At 40.0% G+C, this 23,179-nt stretch overlaps 1 protein-coding gene across 1 annotated transcript; it reads left to right on the forward strand.

Annotated features, from left to right (window-relative positions):
- Positions 1–1,462: 1,462 nt before the first annotated feature.
- POLR1B (RNA polymerase I subunit B) lies at positions 1,463–23,088 on the forward strand. Its single transcript, XM_001373856.3, has 15 exons — positions 1,463–1,738; positions 4,134–4,301; positions 4,566–4,712; positions 5,752–5,884; positions 7,135–7,271; positions 7,380–7,603; positions 8,272–8,443; positions 12,236–12,407; positions 13,556–13,837; positions 15,659–15,792; positions 16,856–17,026; positions 17,469–17,625; positions 19,479–19,675; positions 20,887–21,140; positions 22,039–23,088. The coding sequence occupies exons 1-15, from the start codon at positions 1,562–1,564 to the stop codon at positions 22,919–22,921; spliced, it is 3,408 nt and encodes a 1,135-aa protein (XP_001373893.1). The 5' UTR covers positions 1,463–1,561; the 3' UTR covers positions 22,922–23,088.
- Positions 23,089–23,179: the final 91 nt, after the last annotated feature.

Consider the following 23,179-nt stretch of genomic DNA (forward strand, 5'->3'; position numbering starts at 1 on the left):
TAAAACCCTTTGGGTATAGTTCCAAATTGCCCTCCAGAATGGTTGGATCAATTCACAACTCTACCAGCAATGCATTAATGTCCCAATTTTGCCATATCCCCTCCAACATTTATTACTTTCCTTTGCTGTCATGTTTATAGCTGCTCTTTTTGTAGTGTCAAAGAATTGGAAATTGAGGGATGCCCATCAGTTGGGGAATGACTGAATAAATCGTGGTACATGTTCAGGATGGAATACTATCCTGCTATAAGAAATAAGCAAGATGATTTCAGAAAAGGCTGGGAAGATCTTCATGAACTGATATAGAGCCAGATAAAGCAGAACTGGGAGAACAATGTACACAATAACATCAATATTGGACTACGATTATCCGTGAAAACTTGGCTACTTTCAGCAATGCAATGATCTAGAACAATCCTGAAAGACATGACAGGAAATGCTATCCACTTCTAGAGAAAGAACTGTGGGAGTGGTCTTTCACATCAGTGTAGTTATGGTTTTATTTTGAGGTTTTGGTTATGTATGAGTGTGCTTATAGCAAGGAACAATATGGAAATGTGTTTGGCATGACAATAAAAATAAAAAAATTTTAAATATGATTCATATATATGGAGAGCTAAAGAGATTGTGGCTGTTTTATTTAAGCAAAAATTGAGAGGATCTTTTAAACCTTCTCAATTATGGCTTTCCAGAGGAGTGCGGAAGAGTGATCTGGAAGTCTAACTCAAAGGAAGGAGTCACAAGGTCTAGAATTGCCCTTGTAGAAAGATATTTAAATCTAGATGTCTAAAGATAGGAGTGCAAATCCTGACCCTCAAGCTGTGTAACTTTCAGCAACTCTCTGGAAGTCGTTTCCTCATCTGTTAAATGAAGGAGTTGGACTGGAAAATCTCTAAACCAAAAGTGGTCTGCTATGATGTAATCTAAAGGCATGGTAGACACAAGCAACAAGCATTTTTGGTCACTCACTGACATTCCCTCCAAAAAGCCAAAAAACCTTTTCTTTCCTTCCTAATTCCACACAAAGCGCCTTTGAGTCAGGCAGGATTATGCCCATTTTACAAAGTGAGAAACTGAGTTTGATAAGGCGTTGCTGCCTGGGACGAGAACCCGAATCTCAATTCAGGAAAAGTTTGAGTGAACGTGAGAGTGCTCACAACAGGAGAAAGCAATACACACTCGTGGACCCCCAAGACATAGTTGAACTGTCAGACTCACATAAATATAGGGGCCGGTGAACTCTACTTAAGGTTCCCCGCGGGGTACAGAGTAACCGGTGCTTAGACACCTACTTAACGTCCCTTCTAAAGACAGGAAGTTCGGATCCGGATCAACTACTCAAAAAAATGAATAAAACCGAAAGTACGGGGCACAGGATCTCCTGGGACTTGTAGTTTTCCGGTTGGCTTTTGGGGGCGGGGTGAGTGCAGGTCCGACACTTTGCTTCTTCCTCCTTAAGACTACATTTCCCAGAATTCCGCAGGAGGGGGTCGGGAGTTCGTGACGAACTGCCTTCCGGTCTCGAGCAGCTGTAGTTAATTTCTCCCATGCTGGTTCCGGCATGGATCCAAGTTGTAAGTGGCGGAATTTGCCCACTGGGCCCAGCCTGAAACACTTGACTGAACCGGGTTATGGGCTCCCCAAAGAGCAGCAGCTACCCGCTTTGCAAGAACTCACGCGGGCGCACATCGAGTCCTTCAATTATGCTATGCGAGAGGGACTCAGCCACGCGGTGCAGGTGAGCGATGATCGCCCCACTCCGTAACTTAGTAACCTGATTTTGTGTCCAGATCTTTTCCCCCTTCCCAATCACCTCCCTCCCCACTATCCCATGCTCTCCCCTCCAGATCTTGCCCCCCCCCCCTCACTGCTCCGGTCTTACGTCCAAACCTTTCCCTTTCAATCACCACCACCCTCAGCCTCTCGCCACAGTAGGTGGGCTAAAGCGCTTGTCTCGCACAGTTTCCGCGTGCCGGCTCTTGGACTAGGGTAGAGACAGAAGCTGGGAACTGATACCTAGAGGAAGATAGGAATTCTGAGACCTGGAGATAAGGATGGGATTCAGTTCTAACTGGTTATATAATGCTATTTTCTCCACCTCACCCAACAGCTAAAAGTCCACTTTGGCTGGAATGGAGGAAAGATGTGAAATAAGTCTGCCTAGGGAGCCCGGAGCCAAATTGTTAGGGTTGCAAATATCAGGCTTAAGAGTCTGTGTGCTACCTTACCGTTTTTATTACGTACTCTGCCGTCAGATAACCCCAGCCTTTTTCTACTTAACAAAAGAAACTGCATTTCCCTCCTCCAGACCCTTGCTTCTGGCTGTGTCCGGCTCTTACTACATCCCACCCCCTGGAGTTTTCTCCTTCATTTCTGTATCCTGGATAATGCTAGTCAGCTAACGCCCCACTTTCTGCAAGTATCCTTTTCCCAGACCTCCTTAATCTTAGTTTTTTCCCTTTGTGACGATATACACTTTGTCCCGTATTTATCTTGTTTTTAGAGAATTGTTTGAATGTTGTCTCCTAAACTATGACTCCCTTAAGTTAACACTTTTGCCTTTCTTTGTATCAGCTGTAATTAGTACCGTCTCTGACTGGTAGGCCAGAATAAATACTATTTACTTGTCTTAGCCTAAGGTCTAAGCCTAAGCCACTGAAAAGTAGGTTTGTTTTATTTGAGAGAGATGGTTGGACCTGTGCTTGTATCTACCTTTAACACAATGCTAAGGGATATTTTGAGCTAGGGAATATTTACAGGTTGGCATTCATTCAGCAATATTTATTATGTGTCTACATTGTTTCCTTTCTTGCTCCCAGTAACATGTAAATTCCTGGAGTACAAGAATTACTTTATTATTATTTTTTTTGCTTTTGTATCAGTATCAACACCTTGTGTGCAGGCCATTCCACCTAGTAAATGTTTGTTTAATTCATGTTCAGGAGAATATACAAAGTTTAAGAAGACATAGATAGCCCTGGGGGGCAGCTTGGTGACTCAGTGGATTGAGAACTTGACCCAGAGATTAGAGGACCTGGGTTCTGATGTGTCTTAGTTGTGTGAACCTAAGTAAGTCATTTAACCCCCATTGCCTAGGTTTTACCACTTTTCTGCCTTGGAAGCAACACACAATATTGATTCTATGATAGAAGGTAAGGATTTAAAAAAAAAAAAGTCTTGACCCCTTGAAGTTTACAGTCTGGTAAAATAAGACAAAAATACCTAATAAAGGCTGATATTTAAAGTTTCCAAAGTACATTATATTCTAGCTTCTCATTTAAGCCACATAGTGAAATGGTGAGGTGGGTATTTACAATTATAATTATTTGGATTTCATTCATTTCTCAAACTTGGGCCCAAAAGAACTATGTAGTCTCATAGCTAGCATCAGAATTTGAACCTTGATGCTTGTTTCATTTTACCACACAACATGCAAGATAGAGTAATGATCTCAAAGATGAGATTAAGGAGTACAAGTATATGAAAGCAACAGGGTACACTTCCAAAAAGGTTAACAATAAAAATGAGGAAGTAACACAAAGTTATTACATTACTAATAAGAGGAAGAAATTTTGGTATGGTGCCTTTATGCTTGTAGAAGTAGAGGATGGAATCAAGGGCCCAGGTGAGTGGGTTAACTTTGGGAAGAAGAATGATTTCAGTTTTCCTTTACCTCTTCTATAGAAACAAAAGGAAAGTGAGAAACTGGATGAAAATACAAAAGTCTTAAATTATGAAATAAAGGAAGAATTTTTGTTAAACTGTCCCCTGAAGTCACTAAGAGAGGATTCTAACTAACTTCATTCTCCCTTTCATGTATAAACCTCATCTCCTTGTCATTATCTTTACTTCTGAGGGTTCAGGAATATGAATGGTTAGGAATGTTTTTCACATTTAAAAGGTTATGAATGAGACCTCCATTAAAGGGAAACACATTGCCTCTAATGCCTGCCCATTCTTCTTTGGCTAGCTTTAAGTGTTATGAAGTTCTGAATTATATCAAATCTAAATGAGCTTATCTCCTTTTTGGGAAACAATAAGAACCTATCAGTGCACTTTGGACTGATGGACTTGGTAAATCTCAGGGAAAGATCTTTGAAAATGCAAAATAAAGAAAAATAATATTGTTGCAGGCCATTCCACCCTTGGAATTTGCCTTCAAAGATGAACGGATCACTCTTGCTATCGTGGATGCTGTTGTTAGTCCTCCTATGGTCCCAAAGGGGAGCATCTGCAAAGAGTTGAAAGTCTACCCAGCAGAATGTCGGGGTCGGAGAAGTACATACCGGGGAAAGCTGACAGTAAGTAAATGACGATGACAATGAGCAATTATATATCTCGTGTGCCTAATATATATAAATTTCTCACTTAGCTGAGCTGCTTAACATCATTTAGGAGTTGGTGTTTAGAAATTAGAACTTCATTACCCCTCACCCCCACTGTAGAATTAAGTGTTATGCTAACGGTTTGAAATAAGCCTCTTGGTTACTTTTGTCATTTCAGTTATTTGATCACATATTTTTAATCTTGGCTAATTAATTTTTTTTCCTTCTGTTTTTCATTAGGCTGATATCAGCTGGTCTGTGAATGGGAACCCAAAGGGAATTATTAAACAATCCCTTGGCTATATTCCTATTATGGTGAAGTCTAGGCTGTGCAATTTATATAATCTTCCTCCAAAATCTCTTATTGAGCACCATGAAGAGGCAGAGGTAAAATAAGATACATAATTTGGAATGAAGAGAAATATTTAATGCATTCAAAATCTTACTGAAAAGTTTGTGTTCCTCAATTTTCCATCTAACTTATTACTCACTTTTTTTAAAATAAATTTTTATTAATACTTTTTACATCAACATAGTTTTTCCTAGTATCCTTTCCCCCTTCCCAGAGGGCCATCTCATATAATATAATATTTTTAAAGACAAGAAGAGGAGTAAAAAAAGCATAACTGATTAGTACATCAAAAAAAGGTCTGAAAATATGTGCAACATTTGTGGACCTCACCACCTCCAACAAGAGATGGGCTGGGCATATATCCTCATATACATTCTTACTTGTTCTTACATTCCTATGTGTTCTTTATGACTTTGCCACATTTCCTTTTCATTTGTTTGTGGTGGTGTGTTTTTCATGTTTAAATGTCATAGTCCCTATGTGTTGTTTCCTTGCTTTTATTTCCTTTACTCTGCATCAGTTCGCATAGAACTTCCCATGTTTCTTGGTATTCAGCACATTTCATCATTTTTTATTGCACAGTTCAGTTGTATTACATTCATGTACAAAAATCTGTTTAGCTATTCCCCAATTGATGGTTATCCACTTAGCTTCTGATTCCTTATTATCACAAAAACAAGTTGTTATAGATTTTGTGTATTTGCAGATTTTCCTCTCATCAATGGCTTTCTCAAGCCCAGTAATTGAGTCTCTATGTGAAAGGGAAATGGACATTTTAGTCACTTTATTTGCATAATTCTTCCTTTCCAGAATGGTGTTGATTCACAGCCCCACCAATAATGCACTAGTTTGCCTTTCTTTTCACAACCTTTCCAACATTGACTATTGCCTTCTCTTGTCATCTTTGCTAATTTGACTGGGTGTGAGGTGAAAACCTCAAATATATTTTGATGTGCATTTCTCTTACTAATTATTTGAAGTATATTTGATTTTACATATATGCATCTGTATATCGATATGAATGTATATGTCTATGTAGCCTCATGGTATTAACCTCTCTGGTTTCTTTGATAGGAGATGGGAGGATATTTTATAATAAATGGTATTGAAAAAATTATCAGGATGCTGATTATGCCTCGGAGAAATTTTCCCATTGCAATGATAAGACCAAAATGGAAAACCAGAGGCCCTGGCTATACCCATTATGGTGAGTAACAAATCATAGTAACAAATACTGGGGTGTTAGCTTAGTGAAAGATGACTACAAGTTAAATGTTAATATGATTAAATGAAATAGAGAGAAAGTTTATCCAAATTGGTTCTTGTTTTTTATTTCGTGACTCCGTTTTATTGAATATTTCATTATTAAAAGTTAAGAGGGACCTTGATACTCATTGATTCCAACTTTTGTCCTAGATGTTTTTATAATCCACCATCCTTAAGAGATTGTCATCAAGCCTGTACTTGAACACTTCATGGACAGAGACATCACAGTGCTTTGTCATATAATGCTAGTTGTTCGATTTTAGCTCAGTATAAGAAAGAACTTTCTGACTTCCCAAAATTTCCTCTGCTTATAATTCTTATATATGTCTACAGATAGGTAGGTCTGAGTACATGTATGCATGTAGACACACATACATATGGGGAGAGAGAAAGAAAGAAGGGCAGGCAAACAAAGAACCTTGTAATGTAGCCCAACTCCTTTATCTTTTGAGTGTTCCAAGACTATTTCTCTAGGTGTGATGCAGTTGAGATGAAGTTAATCTTTTTTCTCTTCGTCCAGGGGTCCTTTTCCTCTGCTGCGTTTCCCAGTATCTAATGCAGGAATCTCATCTGCAACACTCCTAAGAGAAAGTAGATTCACTATTTAATTTATTTTCCATTATAAGTTTTAGGCCACATTGGTCTACTATAAAATGAATCATGTTCTAATTTCAACTTCCTTCCTTGCTCTATTGGAATTCACTTGTGTTATCTTGGTTGCTTATATTAAAATACAAAGTCAACTCTTTGTATAATAGAACATACTCTGTAGTAAATGTGGTTCCCCCCTCCAAAGGCAAGATGCTTTATTTTGCATCACAGAGTTGGTGGGCACATCAGACGCCTCCTCATCCAACCCTCTCATTTGGCAAGGGGGGGACGTGAAAGCAACTGGTTTTGTGGTGGTTGTTTGGGGGGGGGGGCGCATGGAGCCCCTAGTGGAGAGGCAGAAGTGGACAGAGAGAGCCCAGGACTGTACAGAAAAGTTAACAGGCATTCTTTCTTTTGGAATGTGAGTTTACATGTATCAGCGATCAGACTGTTCCATGTCTTTATGAAACAGGTAACTCAAATTGTCTATCCCCTCTATCTCCCCCCCCCCCCCCCATAATATACTTACTTCTTTTGAGTTATGGTCAAGTTTGGTGCCAGGGCTCTGAGTTTCTGACTTTGTTTTGCTTATTTGGGCAGGAATATCAATGCATTGTGTTAGGGATGAGCACACAGCTATCAACATGAACCTTCATTACTTGGAAAATGGCTCGGTGATGGTGAATTTTATTTATCATAAAGAGTTATTTTTTCTTCCTCTGGGATTTGTACTCAAGGTATGGGCATTTTTCTCATGAGATTCCAAAGCTTCATTCAGACTCTGCAAAGTGAATTCTATATTTGATTCAGTAGGCCACTCATGATAAACTATTTTTCTTTTCTAGGCACTGGTTGCCTTTTCTGATTACCAGATTTTTCAGGAGCTGATCAAAGGAAGAGAGGAGAACTCATTTTTTAGGAACTGTGTTTCTCAGATGTTGAGAGTTGTAATGGAAGAAGGTTGTATTACACAAAAGCAGGTCCTTAACTACTTGGGAGAACGTTTCAGGGTAAAGCTCAGCCTTCCTGATTGGTACACAAATGTACAAGCTGCAGAATTTCTGTTAAAGTATGTATTTTCTTGCAAAATATTATTACTGTACTTCGATGCATATTTGGGGTTCCAGGGTGGGATTTTTATGATGATTATATTTTGGAGACATGGTCGTGGTGTTGAACACCCAGCTTCAGAATGGGAAATTCTGAGTTTGAATCCTCCCTCTGACACTTGATGGCTCTGTGAGCCCAGGCAACTCACTGCACCTGATGGGGCTCTAGCCAGGCCTCCGCTAACCAGTGTGGAAGCCAGGAGATCCCTGTGCCAATGGCATTACATATCTGGCATGCGTGCGTGTGCATGTGTTTGTAATTGGTTTTCACAGAATGTGAATCGGTAACTGATCCAGTGGATTTTCTGGTCCACAGAATAAAGAATAAAACAAGAAAAAAACTGGAGCAAATGTTTGGAGTAGTGATAGCTTTTTGTTTTTCATTGGACTTCACCCTGAATAAGGTCATGTTGGAGAAAAGAACTGTAGTATTGGAGAATGATTTTTTTTATTCATTATTCTTTTCCATTTCTCGGGGCAGCTTAGCCTTCAAAATGGATTCACACAAATGTGCACACATGCACACACACATACATATACATACATTAGTATATGTTAATGAATTTGATTTGACCAAGCGGTATCCATGGTTGATTTCCTCTGAATTCTTTTTCTTTTTATTTAACAGTCAGTGTGTGTGTATCCATCTGAAATCCAATGAAGAAAAGTTCTATGTGCTTTGTCTCATGACTCGGAAGTTGTTTACTTTTGCCAAAGAGGAATGTATGGAGGAGAATCCTGATAGCTTAATGAACCAGGAAGTTCTCACCCCAGGGAGACTCATCCTTATGTTTTTAAAGGTAAATTGACACTTTCTACACTTTGGACACTTATCTCTTATCTTCCAAATGCAAACTACACCAAGCCACATTTTCTTTAACATTTGACTCTCAGTGGATGTGATTCTGGGCCCAAGTGATAGATACACATTGTGCAAAGTTCCCAAGATCCCCTATGAAACGGGTAGTGACGCACCTGGCTTTTTAGAGGCATAGAGCATACACAGAGGCAGGACATAGCATGTTACCCGTGCTGAACAGCTGGCTAGAATGTAGAGTGGGCGAAGGAGAAAGGTAGGCTGGAGGCAGCATGTGGGGAGCCTCACAAGCAGAGGGTTGTGCCTCATCCTGGGGTGAAAAGGGAGCCCGTCGGGTTTCTTAAGCAGTCATGACGCCGTCATACCTACACTTAGGAATGTCAGTTTAGCATCTGGAGAACGGATTTAAGAAAAACACTTTTCAGTGACTCAGCGAGTTGAGCTGCATGACCCTGGGCCGGTCACTTCACCCCCATTGCCCAGCCCTTTCCACGCTTCTGCCTTGGAACCCATACACAGGAGGGACCGTAAGAGAGAGGGTATGGGTGTAAAGGGGGGGACAAGAGCCTGAGGAGTCACTTAGAAAGGGAGGCACGCAGAGAGCGGAAGCAGCCTGGGAGTACTGGAGTACTGTAAGGAACCGCCTCGGGTGTGAGGGAGGGACTTTGAAATGGCAGAGCTGCATTCCTGGAGGAGGAGGGAGCCTCCAACACAGAGTGGAAAATGAGGGACAGGGAGGAGAATTGACTTCTTGTACGAGTTGAGTTCAAGATGCCTCTTGGACATCCAACTGCAGGTATCCAGCAGGCGGCCCTGCAGCGCAGGAGATTGGGATTGGCTATCCCTCTGGGATTCATCTGCATAGAGCTTCCAGTGAACCCACAGCACCTAATGGGATTACCACAAGAAAGGAGAGAGCCCAGGGCATAGAGACTGGGGACTGAGAAAGAATTACCCAAGAGAACAGTCTTTATAAAGACCTAAGAAGGCAGGGTAAGGCTAGATGGCCAGACTCAGCACCTGCAGAGATGGTGGTTCAGTTGTGGCCCACTCTTCCCTTGTGATCCCTTCTCCAGTGGATTAAGGCAGTCAGGGGTTAAGTGACTTGCCCAAGGTCACACCAGTAATACTGGGGTTTGGTTGGCTCCCAGCCAAGAACTCTATGCACCAAACCATCTAGTTACCCCTAGTTTGAGTTAAAAGATAAGCTTGAAATCCATGAAGGGTTGAAGAATGAGTGGGAGGTAAGCAAGTTGGGGCAATCCCTTTAAGTAGCTTTTTAGTTTTTTCTAGGAGTTTGGCAGTGTAGAAGAAGATAGGAGTGGCAGTGTGTGGAGGGTAGGATTTAGTGAAAGTTGTTTTATTTTTATGGGTGAGGAGCTCTGAGCATGCCCCTAAGCACTAGAATTAGGGCCAGTGAGTAAGGAATGAGATTGAAAAGGGGACGGGAAGGTTTGAAAGGGTAACCAAGGCCGCCAGATGGGAAGGAATGAGTTCTAGAGCTGACTTTTTTGCAAAAAGAAAAGACTGCTTCACTCTGATTCTGTGGTTCTGTGGGAGCTGTTGGATTTTTCCTTGATTCCTATAGGACCCCTTCCTTCTCTGCTCCCCCAGCTGCTATACCATGACTAAGCGTATGCAGAGTGTTTAGAGGGAGAGGCAGGCCCTTTCCAGGCCTATCGCAGCACTCTGAGCCCTGGAGTGCAGGAAGCCGCTTTTTTTGTGGCTCTTTTCCTTGATTGGCATTTCATACGTGTTCAGGGAAGTACAGAAGCGTGTCTGGGTGCAGAGAGGGCTGGTCTCTCATTATCCAAAAGGTTTATAGGCCCTTCTTTTTAGTGTAGAAACAAAGGCCAGCTGCATTCTCCTTTATTAGCCACATCTCTGCTCTCGCCTTTCCTCTTCCCCCAGTGACATCCATAATCTAGAAATGATTGTTTTTCTTCACTGAAACATACTAGCCCACAAGTATCTTTGGAAACAACCAAAATATTGATTTATTCATACAACGTTTATTAAGCCCCTTCTACGTATAAAACACCGTCCTGAGGGAGAAACCAAGTGTTAGATAAAAGAAAGTTTCTCCCTTTATGGACCCGACATTGTGCTATAGGGATATGGCATTGCAAATAAATACTACTTCAATGTTACATGCATTAGAAAGTCACTGAATAAACTGCTATGTGTGATCTGCAGAAAGAGGTTATTCCTGGTAGGAGATCAAGGTTTTAAGGAAGAAGTGGCTATCAGTTACAAGGCAGAAGGGCAAACAGAGTTAAGTGACTTTCCCAGGTCGCATAGCTAGGAAATGTCTGAGGTCATAATTGAGTGCAGGACCTCCTGTCTCCAGGCTCAGCTCTCAATACACCAAACCACCTAGTTGTCCCCTTATATCAGTTTTCTAAGACAGAAGAGCAATAAGAGCTGGGCAATTGGGGATAAGTGACTTGCCCAGGGTCACACAGCCAGGACGTGTCTGCAGTTAGTTTTGAACCCAGGTTCTCTCCACTCTAGGCCTGGTGCTCTAGCCATTGTGCTACCTAGCTATCCCTGAGGAAGTGGCATTTGAAAGAATTTATATAGTTCTTCAAGCATGATTCAGTATTAAAGAGCGCTGCACTGAGAATCAGGAGACTGTGACAAGGAAATCACTTTTAAAAGACTGATATATATTAATTTAAGGTCACCAAGGAATTCAGCTATGTAATTCCTAAATGAAAACTCAAGTCAGCAGTCAGCCTTTTGTAGAGTTTAATTACAGACAGGAGGAAGAAAGGAATTAGAGATAGAGAGAGAAAGGGGAGAGAAGGGAATAGGGCTTAAATACCCCTTCTGTTTCGGCTGGGCCAAAAGGCCCAAGCCCTTAGATAGCTGGGGCAAAGAAAGGAGATCAGTCCCTATTACTCACGTGACCAAAATGGAGAAACAGTCTCAGAGCCCCCACCTTCAGCTTCCTTCAGAGCAAGCTTCTCAGAGCACACTCCAACCACTCAGAGCCAAAACTCTCCAACCACCCCGACAAACTCCTCAACCCCCCTATCTTTAAGGAAACCATCCAAGTTGCCTCCCCTCAGTTCTCACATCTACCAATCCCTGTCCATCAATTTCCCTGTGCCAATGGTGGCTCTAGCTTAACCCAGGACCGCCCAGAGGTCTGTGGCTTTGCACATGTCTGTTGGAGGTCATATTCTCAAATAATTAAATTTTGATCTATGCTACAGCCCTTCCTAAATCCTGTTAGGACTGAGTGGGGTGGAAATTGTATTTTCCAAGACCTGATTCTGTCATTCCAAGTATCTCTATTGTATCAATTCTAAAATCAATCATGACTCAAAGAAATTCCTGTTCTGTGCTTAAGCATAGGTCAAAGCCCTTTCCATTGTTCAGCAAAAGGTTTCTGTCCTAAGGTAATCTTAAGAAGGTAGGAGAAGGAACCTCCCATGCCAAGGGGGTTCACATTCCAATAGACTATCAGTAAGAAATTTTCCAAGTATGAAATTTCTCAATGGTGAAATTTCCAACATTTATAAGTCTAAGAAATTTTAAGGTTTACAAGACCTAGAACCTAGGTTCTTAAGTTCTGCTGCTCATTTTTCAGTGATATAAGTCATAGAATGAGGGGGTTAGAATAAATGTTCTCTGAAATCCCTTCCAGCCCCCAAATTCAATATTCAGTACTGGCATGGTCATGGTATTCACTACAAAGCAATTGTTAATTTTTTAAAAACACTAATCTCTCCGCTGCCTTTTTTTCCCCCTTTTTTTTTCATTTCAGGAAAAGATGGAAGCGTGGTTGGTGTCTGTTAAAATAGCCTTGGATAAAAGGGCTCAAAAGACCAATGTCTCTATGAACACTGAAAATCTGATGAAGATATTTAGTATGGGATTAGACCTTACAAGACCATTTGAATATTTTCTTGCTACTGGAAACTTACGATCAAAAACAGGTAAAATTATTACTTCCTTTTTTTTTTTTAATCTAAATTTTAATTATAATTTTTTAAATTAAAAACTATCCTAGACTTTTGTGTAAATGTTTAGTAATATTAAATATTAAAATAACATAAAAATTTTCCATACATGAAACTAAGGTCCATTATAGTTTAATTAAGTGCCATGTGACCTTTAATAAGATACGGTTTTTTATCTTATTTGCTTCTGCATCACTATCTAAACAACATTTTTTTACATAGTATATTTAGACTATTCTTATTCTACTTTTTTCATCCAACAGCACTTCATAAAGCTTTCCTTTTTGTTTTCTTCATATCATTTCTTATGGCATAACAAATAAAAAAAAAACCAAATGTATGAAAATCAGAGAGGGTGACCGCAACAAATTCTTGCTTATTTAGGGATGAATTAATGTAATTCTGTGTTATCCAGGCACCGGAATTGCCTTTTCTTTTGTCCATTGTATTAGCATTTCCCCCAAGGGTTTTGGTAAGGAGTGAAAATTCCATGATTTCTTTATCTAGAACAAGTATTTTCATTTAAAGTCCAGTGAATTTTGATTTTTGATGTTTTGGTAACCAACAAAACAGTTGGTTTCCTTTGTGTTCCTATATACTTTATGCATTTAGGAACACTATTCTGAGACATTATTAAAAACCTAATTTAAGGAGCAGCTAAGTGGCTCAGGCTAGAGATGGAGGTCTTGGGTTCCAATCTGCCTCAGACACTTCCTACCTATGTGACCCTGGGCATGTCACTTAACCCCCATTGCCTGACTCTTACCGCTCTTCTGCCTTAGAACTGATACTTAATATCAATTCTAAGACATAAGTAAGTTTTTAAAACAAAAACCATCATTTGAGGGACCATAGGCTTCACTAAGCAGCTGAAGGGAGAGGTGTTGGGGATTACCCCCCCAAAAAGGTGCAGAACTCTAGATCTAGATAGAACAAGGTTTGGCTACTTGATAGAAATTAGAAAGATTTGTGCAAGATTTTATTGTGCTAGAGATCAAAACTGTTGACAGAAACATGTTGCGGGTAGTGAATATGTATAAACCATTAGCAAATATAGGATTAATTTTATCATAGTAACCTATATCTGGGCCTTTTTAAACCACTTTGATTTTCGGTTCGTTCAGGCCTCGGCATGCTTCAAGACTCTGGGCTGTGCGTGGTGGCCGACAAGCTGAATTTCATCCGTTACCTGTCCCACTTCCGCTGCGTGCATCGAGGGGCCGCCTTTGCCAAGATGAGGACCACCACGGTCCGCAAGCTGCTCCCGGAGTCCTGGGGCTTCCTCTGTCCCGTGCACACGCCGGACGGGGAGCCCTGCGGCCTGATGAACCACATGACAGCCATCTGCGAGGTGGTCACGCAGGCCGTCTACACGTCCTCCATCGCCCCTTTGCTTTGCTCCTTAGGTGCGTTTTGTGAAAGTTTTTCTCTGACACGCAGTCATTCCATTTCCGGGAGGTTATTGAGAATGCTGCTTCCTTGGAGGAACTGCTTTTTAGTCATTTTCACTTAAAGCTGTTGAAAACACTTTGAAAATTATTCTGCCAAAGTCAAAAGCAACAGATGCTGAAAGGCTCCTTCGAACGTGAAAATCTAAAAGCAGCCGTCCTTAGTGCTCAAAGCCCATGCATTCGATGTCTAGTGGGTGGGTGCCTTTCTGATTTGGGGTCCGGGTTATACATGAATTATCATGCAAAACATACGTGCACACGGGTCATGAGAATAGCGAGGGCCCGTTTTATGTCTCCCTAGTGACCCCACTTGGTATTTATTTCATGCTATAGACTGCCGAGACTATATCACAGTCCATTTTTCGTGGAATTGGCTTTTACACTCTTCTGCCCCTGGGATCCCTGACATTCAACCATCTCGACCAACTCTCATTCAACTCCTGGCCCCCTTTTCCCTGACCATGTTGCCTTTTTTTGGTTGTTTTTCCTTGTGAGAGCTTCTCATGCCTAATGGTCTTTTTACCCATCTTCCCTCCTTCATAAAGGCAGTTAGATCACCTCCTGTTCTGACTCCATCTAATGATGTGATGTCAAAGCGTAGTCCATGGGCCATGCCTAGGTTGCCCAGATCTACGTGTTCCAAAGCTTGATCTATAATGTTTGCAGAGTAACATTTCATTTCTGCAGAGCCCTCAGACCTGAAATAATTTTTAGGAATCCTGAAGTGGGTACAGAAGTTTTTAAAAAATAGATAATAGATCCTTGAATAGTGCATAATAACAGTGAAGAGCTCAGGGACCCTTCAGTAACATCTGATATACTCTAAAATCTGCTTTGCCTAAGAGAAAACTTTTTAATTTAAACATTATTTTATTTGGTCAGTTTCAAACATTATTCATTGAATACAAAAATCATTTTCTTTTCCTCCCTCCCCTCCCGCCACCCCTCCCATAGCCGAGCGCAATTCCAGTGGGTATCACATGTGTCCTTGTTCTGAACCCATTTCCATGTTGTTGGTATTTGCGCTAGGATGTTCATTTAGTAAGAGAAAACTTTTTTTTTTTATAAACCCTTACCTTCCATCTTGGAGTCAATACTGTATATTGGCTCCAAGGCAGAAGAGTGGTAAGGGCTAGGCAATGGGGGTTAAGTGACTTGCCTAGGGTCACACAGCTAGGAAGTGGCTGAGGCCGGATTTGAACCTAGGACCTCCCATCTCTAGGCCTGGCTCTCAATCCACTGAGCTACCCAGCTGCCCCCAAGAAAACTTTTTAATGATGATAGCGGCCCTAAAGAATGGGCTGTCTGTGGGATGGTAGTTGGTTCCCTCTCTTTTGAGTCTCCAAGCTAAGGCTAGATTTGGGAGCAGATATCCCCTGAGGTCTTAGACTCTGACCCTTCTTTCTATGTTCATTTGTTGAATGTTTCATTTAAATAGGCTATATAATTTTATACACCTATAAGCATCCTGCTTTTTATATCATCTGATCTTTTTCATCTCTATTTAGCTTATGGGGCCTCTTGGCCAGTGAGGAAAATGAATAAAAAGCTACAGTTTCATTCCTGTGACTCAGTTTGCCACACACAAAGTAACGATACTCTGATTAATAAGGAAAACTTATAGCTTCAAATTAGTGCAAGGGTATTCATATAAAATATCAAAAGTGTTGCAGAGATAATAGAGACTGTTGGAAGCCCTTGTACAGGTAGTTTTAATGACTAGAAGGGTTTTGTTATTGTTGGTTTTACTATATTATTTTCCTTTCTGTCCCCCAGGGGTTACCCCATTTGATGGAACACCAAGTCAACCTTATAGTGAATGCTACCCTGTTATGTTGAATGGTATCATGGTTGGCTGGGTGGAAAAGGACCTTGCTCCTGCCATTACAGATTCTCTCCGGAATTTTAAGGTGATCTTAGATAATTGTGAATTGGCTTCTCCTTTGATCTTTTTGAGTTTTTCTTTATTATTTTCTTTATTCATTCTGAGAAAGTAGTCAGTTAGAAGAACTATGAGGGCATAGGAATGGCCAGAAGAGAGTTTCTTCTGGAATCAAGTTGAAAAAATGTTTTCAGACAAGTAATTGGCTGGCTGGCTACCACCAGCTTTTCTGGTTTGAGTTAGAGAATGTTATCTGATCATTATGTTCAGTGCTTCTTTAGGTCTCTAATCTGAGGAAGTAGTTGGCAAACTTTAAAAGTTTGGCTGAGAAGTTAAACTAAATATTAATGACTGTAACTGGGTTCTGAAAAGTGAGTAGTACCCAGATCAGTTCATTTGGCCACATAATAGATGGTAGGTTGTATGCAATGCAAACAGGTCAACTTGCTGCTCTCGGGGACTTGAAAAGAGAAATAAAACAGGTCTTTGGGGGCCACCTTTATATTTTCCTGTTACTCTTCATTTAATTCCAGGAATTGTATCCCTTTGATTATAAGGCTCTCTATTTAGGGAATAAGTTAGCATGGTAGCAGTCCCTAAAATTTCCTATTCTTTGCTCATAGTATTCATACATTTATGTAAGACTAAAGAAATTTTTTAACTTTCTACAAAGCTTGTGTGAGAGATGTAAGTTGTTACATATGTTTAACTTAACCATGCATTTTAGAATTGGTTCCTCAGTTAGTTCTGGAACAAGAGACTGAGTTATCAGAAATAAATTTCTGGAGGAACAGAGAATAGAGAGGTAGTCAGTGGTCTAACTCCTGCTTTAGTCTGCCCCTTGGCCTGACATCTCTGTAGTGGGAAGAGTTGGGTAGGGTACAAGAATTTAGAATTAAATTTCTTCTGTTGTGATTTCAGTGGTTTTTTTTTTGTTTGTTTGTTTGTTTTGCTTTATTCAGCTGTATCTTGTCAAGGATGATTTGTCACTTGCCACCGACTACATAGTGGTTTGCTTTCTGCCAAAAAATAGAGCTATCATTTATGGAATTAAGGAAGAAAGTAATATTTTCTGATTCTCTTGCGAATAGGTATTGGGAAAAAAACAAATCCCTCCTTGGACGGAAATAGTCCTTATCCCAAAGACTGGAAAACCAAGTTTGTACCCTGGACTGTTTCTTTTCACTACTCCTTGTAGAATGATACGACCTGTGCAAAACTTGGAACTGGGTAAAGAAGAACTGATTGGCACTCTGGAACAGGTAAGGATGTGCTTTCTTGTGTTACTGTTCGTGTGGGCTCAGTCCATTTGTGCCATCTGTTAAATATATTTGATAAAATTAGTTGGAGTCACTTAAACCAAATCTTGGCCGCTACAGAGTTATACGTTGATACTTTTTCAATAATTTTTCTCATCTTAATCTTAATACATCAATATATAGAAGGAGTTCATTATGATAATTTTTTAAAAACCCAACTCTTTCTATTGTTAGGCCTTTCTTTAGATCCTAGTGGGAGATACAGGGTACTGGTAACTTAACTTCATTTCCCGTAGTCTACGCAGTGCACATTTTCCTCTAATTTCAACTGAATTAACTAAAATTTTCTCCTGTTTTTCTCATGCCTCTAAATATTATAGTATCCACCATTGACTGCCATTCATTTCCTTAAAATCTGTACTTAATTTTTTCTTTTTGGTTTCAGATCTTTATGAACATTGCTATCTTTGAGAATGAGATTGTTCCTGGAATAACCACACATCAGGAGCTCTTTCCTCACAGTCTGCTCAGTGTGGTAGCCAATTTCATTCCTTTTTCTGACCATAATCAGAGTCCCCGAAACATGTATCAGTGCCAGATGGGTAACTATTGTCTTAATTCATTATGCGTTGCTTTAAAAATTAAAATAAGATGTTCATTAAGAAATGTGGGTCCTTCAAACCATAATCCAAAGTCAAGTGTACATTTCCAGAAACTAATCTTTAATTAGGAGCGAATTTGTTACTGGGTGATAGAGAGCAGTCTGTTTTCTTCAGCTTCATTAGTTGCCGTTAGCTCCTCATTCACTTGTTGGCTTGAGAAGTAAAAGTAGATGGCAGGAGTGGTAGAGCACACCTAATGCCTGATATCGGGAGAAACCAGGACTGGTAGATTGCTTGAGTTTGGGAATTCTGAGCTACAATGGACTGAGCTGATGGGGTGTCCACCCCAAGTCTGGCAATATAATAAGTCTCCAGAAGCAGAGGCCCTCCAGGCTTCCTAACAAGGGGCAAACCAAACCAGGTTGGAAATAGAGCAGCTCAGAGTTCCTGTGCCAGTTGGTAACCAGCCTGGTCACAGTAGGGAAACCTAGTTTCAAAAATAAATGAATGAGCAGTCAGGAGATGACAGCCTAATAGGAATATAGAGACTATGTAGAACTTTCTTTGGGAATTAGCCTTAAAAGGCTCAGGAAATTTAGTGTAGGATAAAGAAGACTGTACTTTGAACTTGCGACTGTATTTCCTAGCCACCCTCATTTTTTGAAGATAATTATTTCAGAGAGAAAGAGAGAGAGTGAGTGTGTGTGTATATTGAAGATTTCTACCAAGTTATTTTCAAAGCATATGGGAATGTTTCCATAAATCTTACTTCAAAAAAAAGTTTATTTTAAAATAATTTTTGAAGTTTATTATTGTGTCAAATATGTGTATTTAATTTGAAAACTATAAATCTATATTTCATTTGAAAAGGATGTATTTGATTATTTTTAAATCATAATTATACCATTCCTCCTGTTTTTTTGTAGTTTTGAGATTAAACTCTTTAATTTCATCTTGTTCCAACAATAATTATACATCTTTTTTAAATTTGGAAAATAGAATTCAAGTTTTGTTTAATTACCCTAGTATATTTCTAGTTAAGTCCCTTTATTTGGTGTCAGCAAAATTATAAAAACTCTTCTGCCATTTGAGTTTTATCAGTGAAAATACACCAGAACAAGAATCACCCCTAAGAACTTTCAGATTTCTGAAACTTGTATTAAAAAATTGATAATTTTTTTAAGAATGTCCTCCACAGGGGCAGCTGGGTAGCTCAGTGGATTGAGAACCCAGCCTAAAGACAGGAGGTCCTAGGTTCAAATCTGGCCTCAGACACTTCCTAGCTGTGTGACCCTGGGCAAGTCACTTAACCCCCATTGCCTAACCCTTACCACTCTTCTGCCTTGGAACCAATACACAGTATTGATTCCAAGATGGAATGTAAGGATTAAAAAAAAAATGTCCTCCACACCAAGAAACAGCATGGAGTACTAGATAAAGCTCTGAACTTGGACTAAGGAAAATCTGGGATCAAATTCTATCTGAGAGCTAATTGTATGATCCTAGACAAATCATTTAAGCTCTATTTGCCTCCTTTTCCTCATCTGTAAAATAGTGATCATATATTTAGTCTTACATTGCTTACCTATAGAAGTTCATGGATATAAAACATTTTGCAAACTTTAAAATGCTGTGAAAATGTCAGTTATGTAAAAAATACAATAACATTGAATAGGTTATTAATCTAGATCTCTTGTTATTTCTTTTTTCTCAACATTTTCTGTTGTTAGTCATTATCTTTTGCATATGGTATTTTTCCAGTGTATGAAAAAATATAGTGATTAGTGAAATGATAAGCCTTTAAAAATATTTTGAGAATTCACAATTTGGATGGGTTTTTTTTTTTTCTCTAGGTAAACAAACCATGGGATTTCCACTTCTTACTTACCAGGACCGGTCAGATAATAAACTATATCGTCTTCAGACACCACAAAGCCCATTAGTCAGACCTTACATGTACGATTACTATGATATGGATAACTATCCCATTGGGACAAATGCTATTGTTGCTGTCATTTCTTATACAGGCTATGATATGGAAGATGCCATGGTATGTAATTGGAAAACGAATTTAAAAAACTGAGAGCAATACAGCACTTTTTTTTTAAATTCATTTTTATTGATCATTTGTTTTTATGTTCACTGCATTTCTGCCCCTCCTCCTCCCCAATTTCTGGAGCAAGTCCTAGTAAAAAAGAATAAGAAGAAGGAAAACACACCAGCCGCTGGCAAAACTAACAAATTGAAAAAGTCTAGCATTATATATAGCTTTTTGTATCCATAGACCCCACCACTACCGCCTTTATAATAATGCAGAAGTAGGGTTTTCTCATTCTCTTCTTTGGGGTAGGACACTTTTCAGTATGTTTTTTCCAGCTAAGAATCTTTGATGTGGGTCTAGCTCATGGTCTTGCTTTTAAATAGACAGTTTTCTGGCTTTGAACACAGACCATACATATATTCTTTGTTCCTTAAATATACAAGGACCTAATATCTTTCTGATTATTTTTTAATATTTTATCTGTTTGTGTGTGTATAGCAGAAAGATATTTATTTATTACATATACATAGTAGGAAATCTATATGTAAGCAGAACAATGGATTTTTTATATGTAGCAGAAAGATGTTTTATTAATAAAAAGCAGATATATTTTATTATATTTAGCAGAAAGACATATTTAAAATACATTTTACATATATGTTAATATTCTAATTAAGTGAACTCTCTTCAGTATCTTAGAGAATGAATGTGAGAACAGATATTGTTTTAAGGATCTGTTCACTTTTGCAGTGTAAGCACTCTCCTCCAATATATACTCCATCTGTCCACAACCTATAAGATATTCCAAGGATTATCATAACCAAAAACATTTATTTCTCCCCCTCCCCTAGTCAACCTGAACTTCTCCAAATTCATCTAACCTGTTCCTTGGACTATAAAAAAATACAGTCTATCACCAGGCCCATACTCCAAGCCTGTCTAGGCTGGGAGAACTATATGTGTTTCCTTTTTAAAGAAATGATACAGTAGTATGTCTTTGTTTTGGGGGAGTCATTTTCTCCCACTCAAAATTCATCCAGTAAAAACAGGTTTCTTCAATTTAGAAATTCTAATTGAAAATGACAATGATATAATATTCAGAGATTTAATCCTAATAAGGAATATTTTAAAGCCAAGTAGAATTACTTTTTAATGTACTAATCTGACAGTGATCTAAAAGCAGGCTTCAAATTAATTTAATGATTTTTCTGTTTTCATAGATTGTGAATAAAGCTTCCTGGGAAAGAGGCTTTGCTCATGGAAGTGTCTATAAGACAGAGCTCATAGATCTTTCTGAAAAAATCAAACAAGGAGATGACAGTCTGGTGTTTGGAGTCAAACCTGGAGATCTACGTGTTCTACAGAAATTAGACAGTGATGGCTTGCCACATATTGGATCTCTTCTGAAATATGGAGACCCTTTTTATAGTTACCTAAATATCAACACGGGAGAAAGTTTTGTGACATACTATAAGTGAGTTTAGATCTCTCCTTTTTTTTTTATTATTCATTTTATAGAGACTCCTGAGAAATGTATTGTCTTCCACCAAAATCACATGTTATAAAGTGATTGTTAGACCTATCATTGTGAGGAGCACATCTGAGCTAGTCTCAGTGTGGTCTTTGGTCAGCCAGTCAGTGCTGACTTCTTTAGCCAAGATCACTCCCAGGTATCATTTGGTCTAGCGCCTACTTCCTTAATTAGGAGACGCAAGATTTAAGTGAACAAACTGCTACTGTAGGGAAGGGTTTTTAGGCTTTTGTGTACTGGTTCTCTTTCCTCAGAATCTTCGGGAAAGCTGAGTTGGAAGTAGCAAAAGCTTAAACTCTTTTGGTGAGGGGGTGGGGAGGAAACTGTAGATAGAGCTGCTGAGCCCCATATAGATGTGCTCTCTCTCACATCTGTCCCCCAGCTTGGTGCTCTGTGTGCCCGACACCCTTCCCCTACAACCCTCCCTCCCAATATATATATATGTATAATTTTTTTTTATGTGAAAGTGGAAGCAGAAAAGTACTGGCTGGCTGTCAGGGGCAGACCAATGCTGCATGTGAATTTCCGGTGCTTTCAGGCAGGCATCTGGCACTTCCAGCACTTTGGCTTGACTGCAGAAAGTAAAACTGCAGATAAGGGGGCCCTACTCTCTCTATAATGCAATAAATGTGTAGATATAGTTATATGTATTACGTTGGGGTACTTGGCATACATTGGTCAACCTGTATATAGACGCACCCATGCACATCTATATATTTAATAGTTCTAGTGAGAATTTCTGATCTAATGTTCCCTGGAGGAAAGCCTAGATACATTATTTTGAAGAAATTAAGATGGTTTAAAAAGCTAATATTAAGGATAAACTCTTCTTTTTTTTAAGAAATAAAGAAAACTGTCTTGTGGATAACATCAAAGTCTGTAGTAATGACTCCGGGAATGGGAAATTCAAAAGCATCTGCATCACCATGAGGATCCCCCGGAACCCAACGATCGGGGACAAATTTGCCAGTCGTCACGGCCAGAAGGGGATTCTGAGTCGGCTGTGGCCCGCCGAGGACATGCCCTTTACGGAGAGCGGGATGGTCCCGGACATTCTGTTCAATCCGCACGGCTTTCCGTCCCGGATGACCATCGGCATGCTGATCGAGAGCATGGCGGGGAAGTCGGCGGCCCTGCATGGGCTCTGCCACGATGCCACCCCCTTCACCTTTTCGGAGGAGAACTCCGCATTGGGCTACTTTGGGGAGATGCTGAAGGCGGCCGGCTACAACTTCTATGGCACGGAGAGACTGTACAGCGGCATCAGCGGGGTGGAACTGGAAGCGGACATCTTCATCGGGGTCGTCTACTACCAGCGCTTGCGCCACATGGTCTCGGACAAGTTCCAGGTGAGGACGACGGGCGCCCGAGACAAAGTCACGAACCAGCCCATCGGGGGCCGGAATGTCCAGGGTGGGATCCGGTTTGGGGAGATGGAACGGGACGCCCTACTGGCGCACGGCACCTCCTTCCTGCTTCACGACCGCCTCTTCAACTGCTCGGACCGCTCAGTTGCCCATGTGTGCGTGAAGTGCGGCAGCCTGCTTTCACCGTTGCTGGAGAAGCCCCCGCCGTCCTGGTCTGCCATGCGCAACAGGAAGTACAACTGCACCGTGTGCAACCAGAGCGACACCATCGACACGGTGTCCGTGCCTTACGTTTTCCGCTACTTTGTAGCTGAATTGGCAGCTATGAACATCAAAGTCAAACTCGATGTTGTTTAAGTATTCTCTTTCTCTCGGCGTGCTCTCTTAAGATTTTTATTTCAGATGGACTTTTTCCACTTAAAATTATTTTTGATAAAAAATAAGTTTTGGGGGAAGATAGGGGAATTATGATTCAAATCTGTTATTTTGTGTGTTATTAAATACTATTTTGCACATAGACTAAATGCAGTGTTCTCTATTCTGAAGGATTTCCCTGGAATTTTTGTATATCTGAACTGGGCTTGGTATCAGAGAGGTATTTCTGTGTACAGATGA

Source organism: Monodelphis domestica, chromosome 1 (genome assembly GCF_027887165.1).
Source record: "Monodelphis domestica isolate mMonDom1 chromosome 1, mMonDom1.pri, whole genome shotgun sequence".
Taxonomy (NCBI): Eukaryota; Metazoa; Chordata; class Mammalia; order Didelphimorphia; family Didelphidae; genus Monodelphis; species Monodelphis domestica.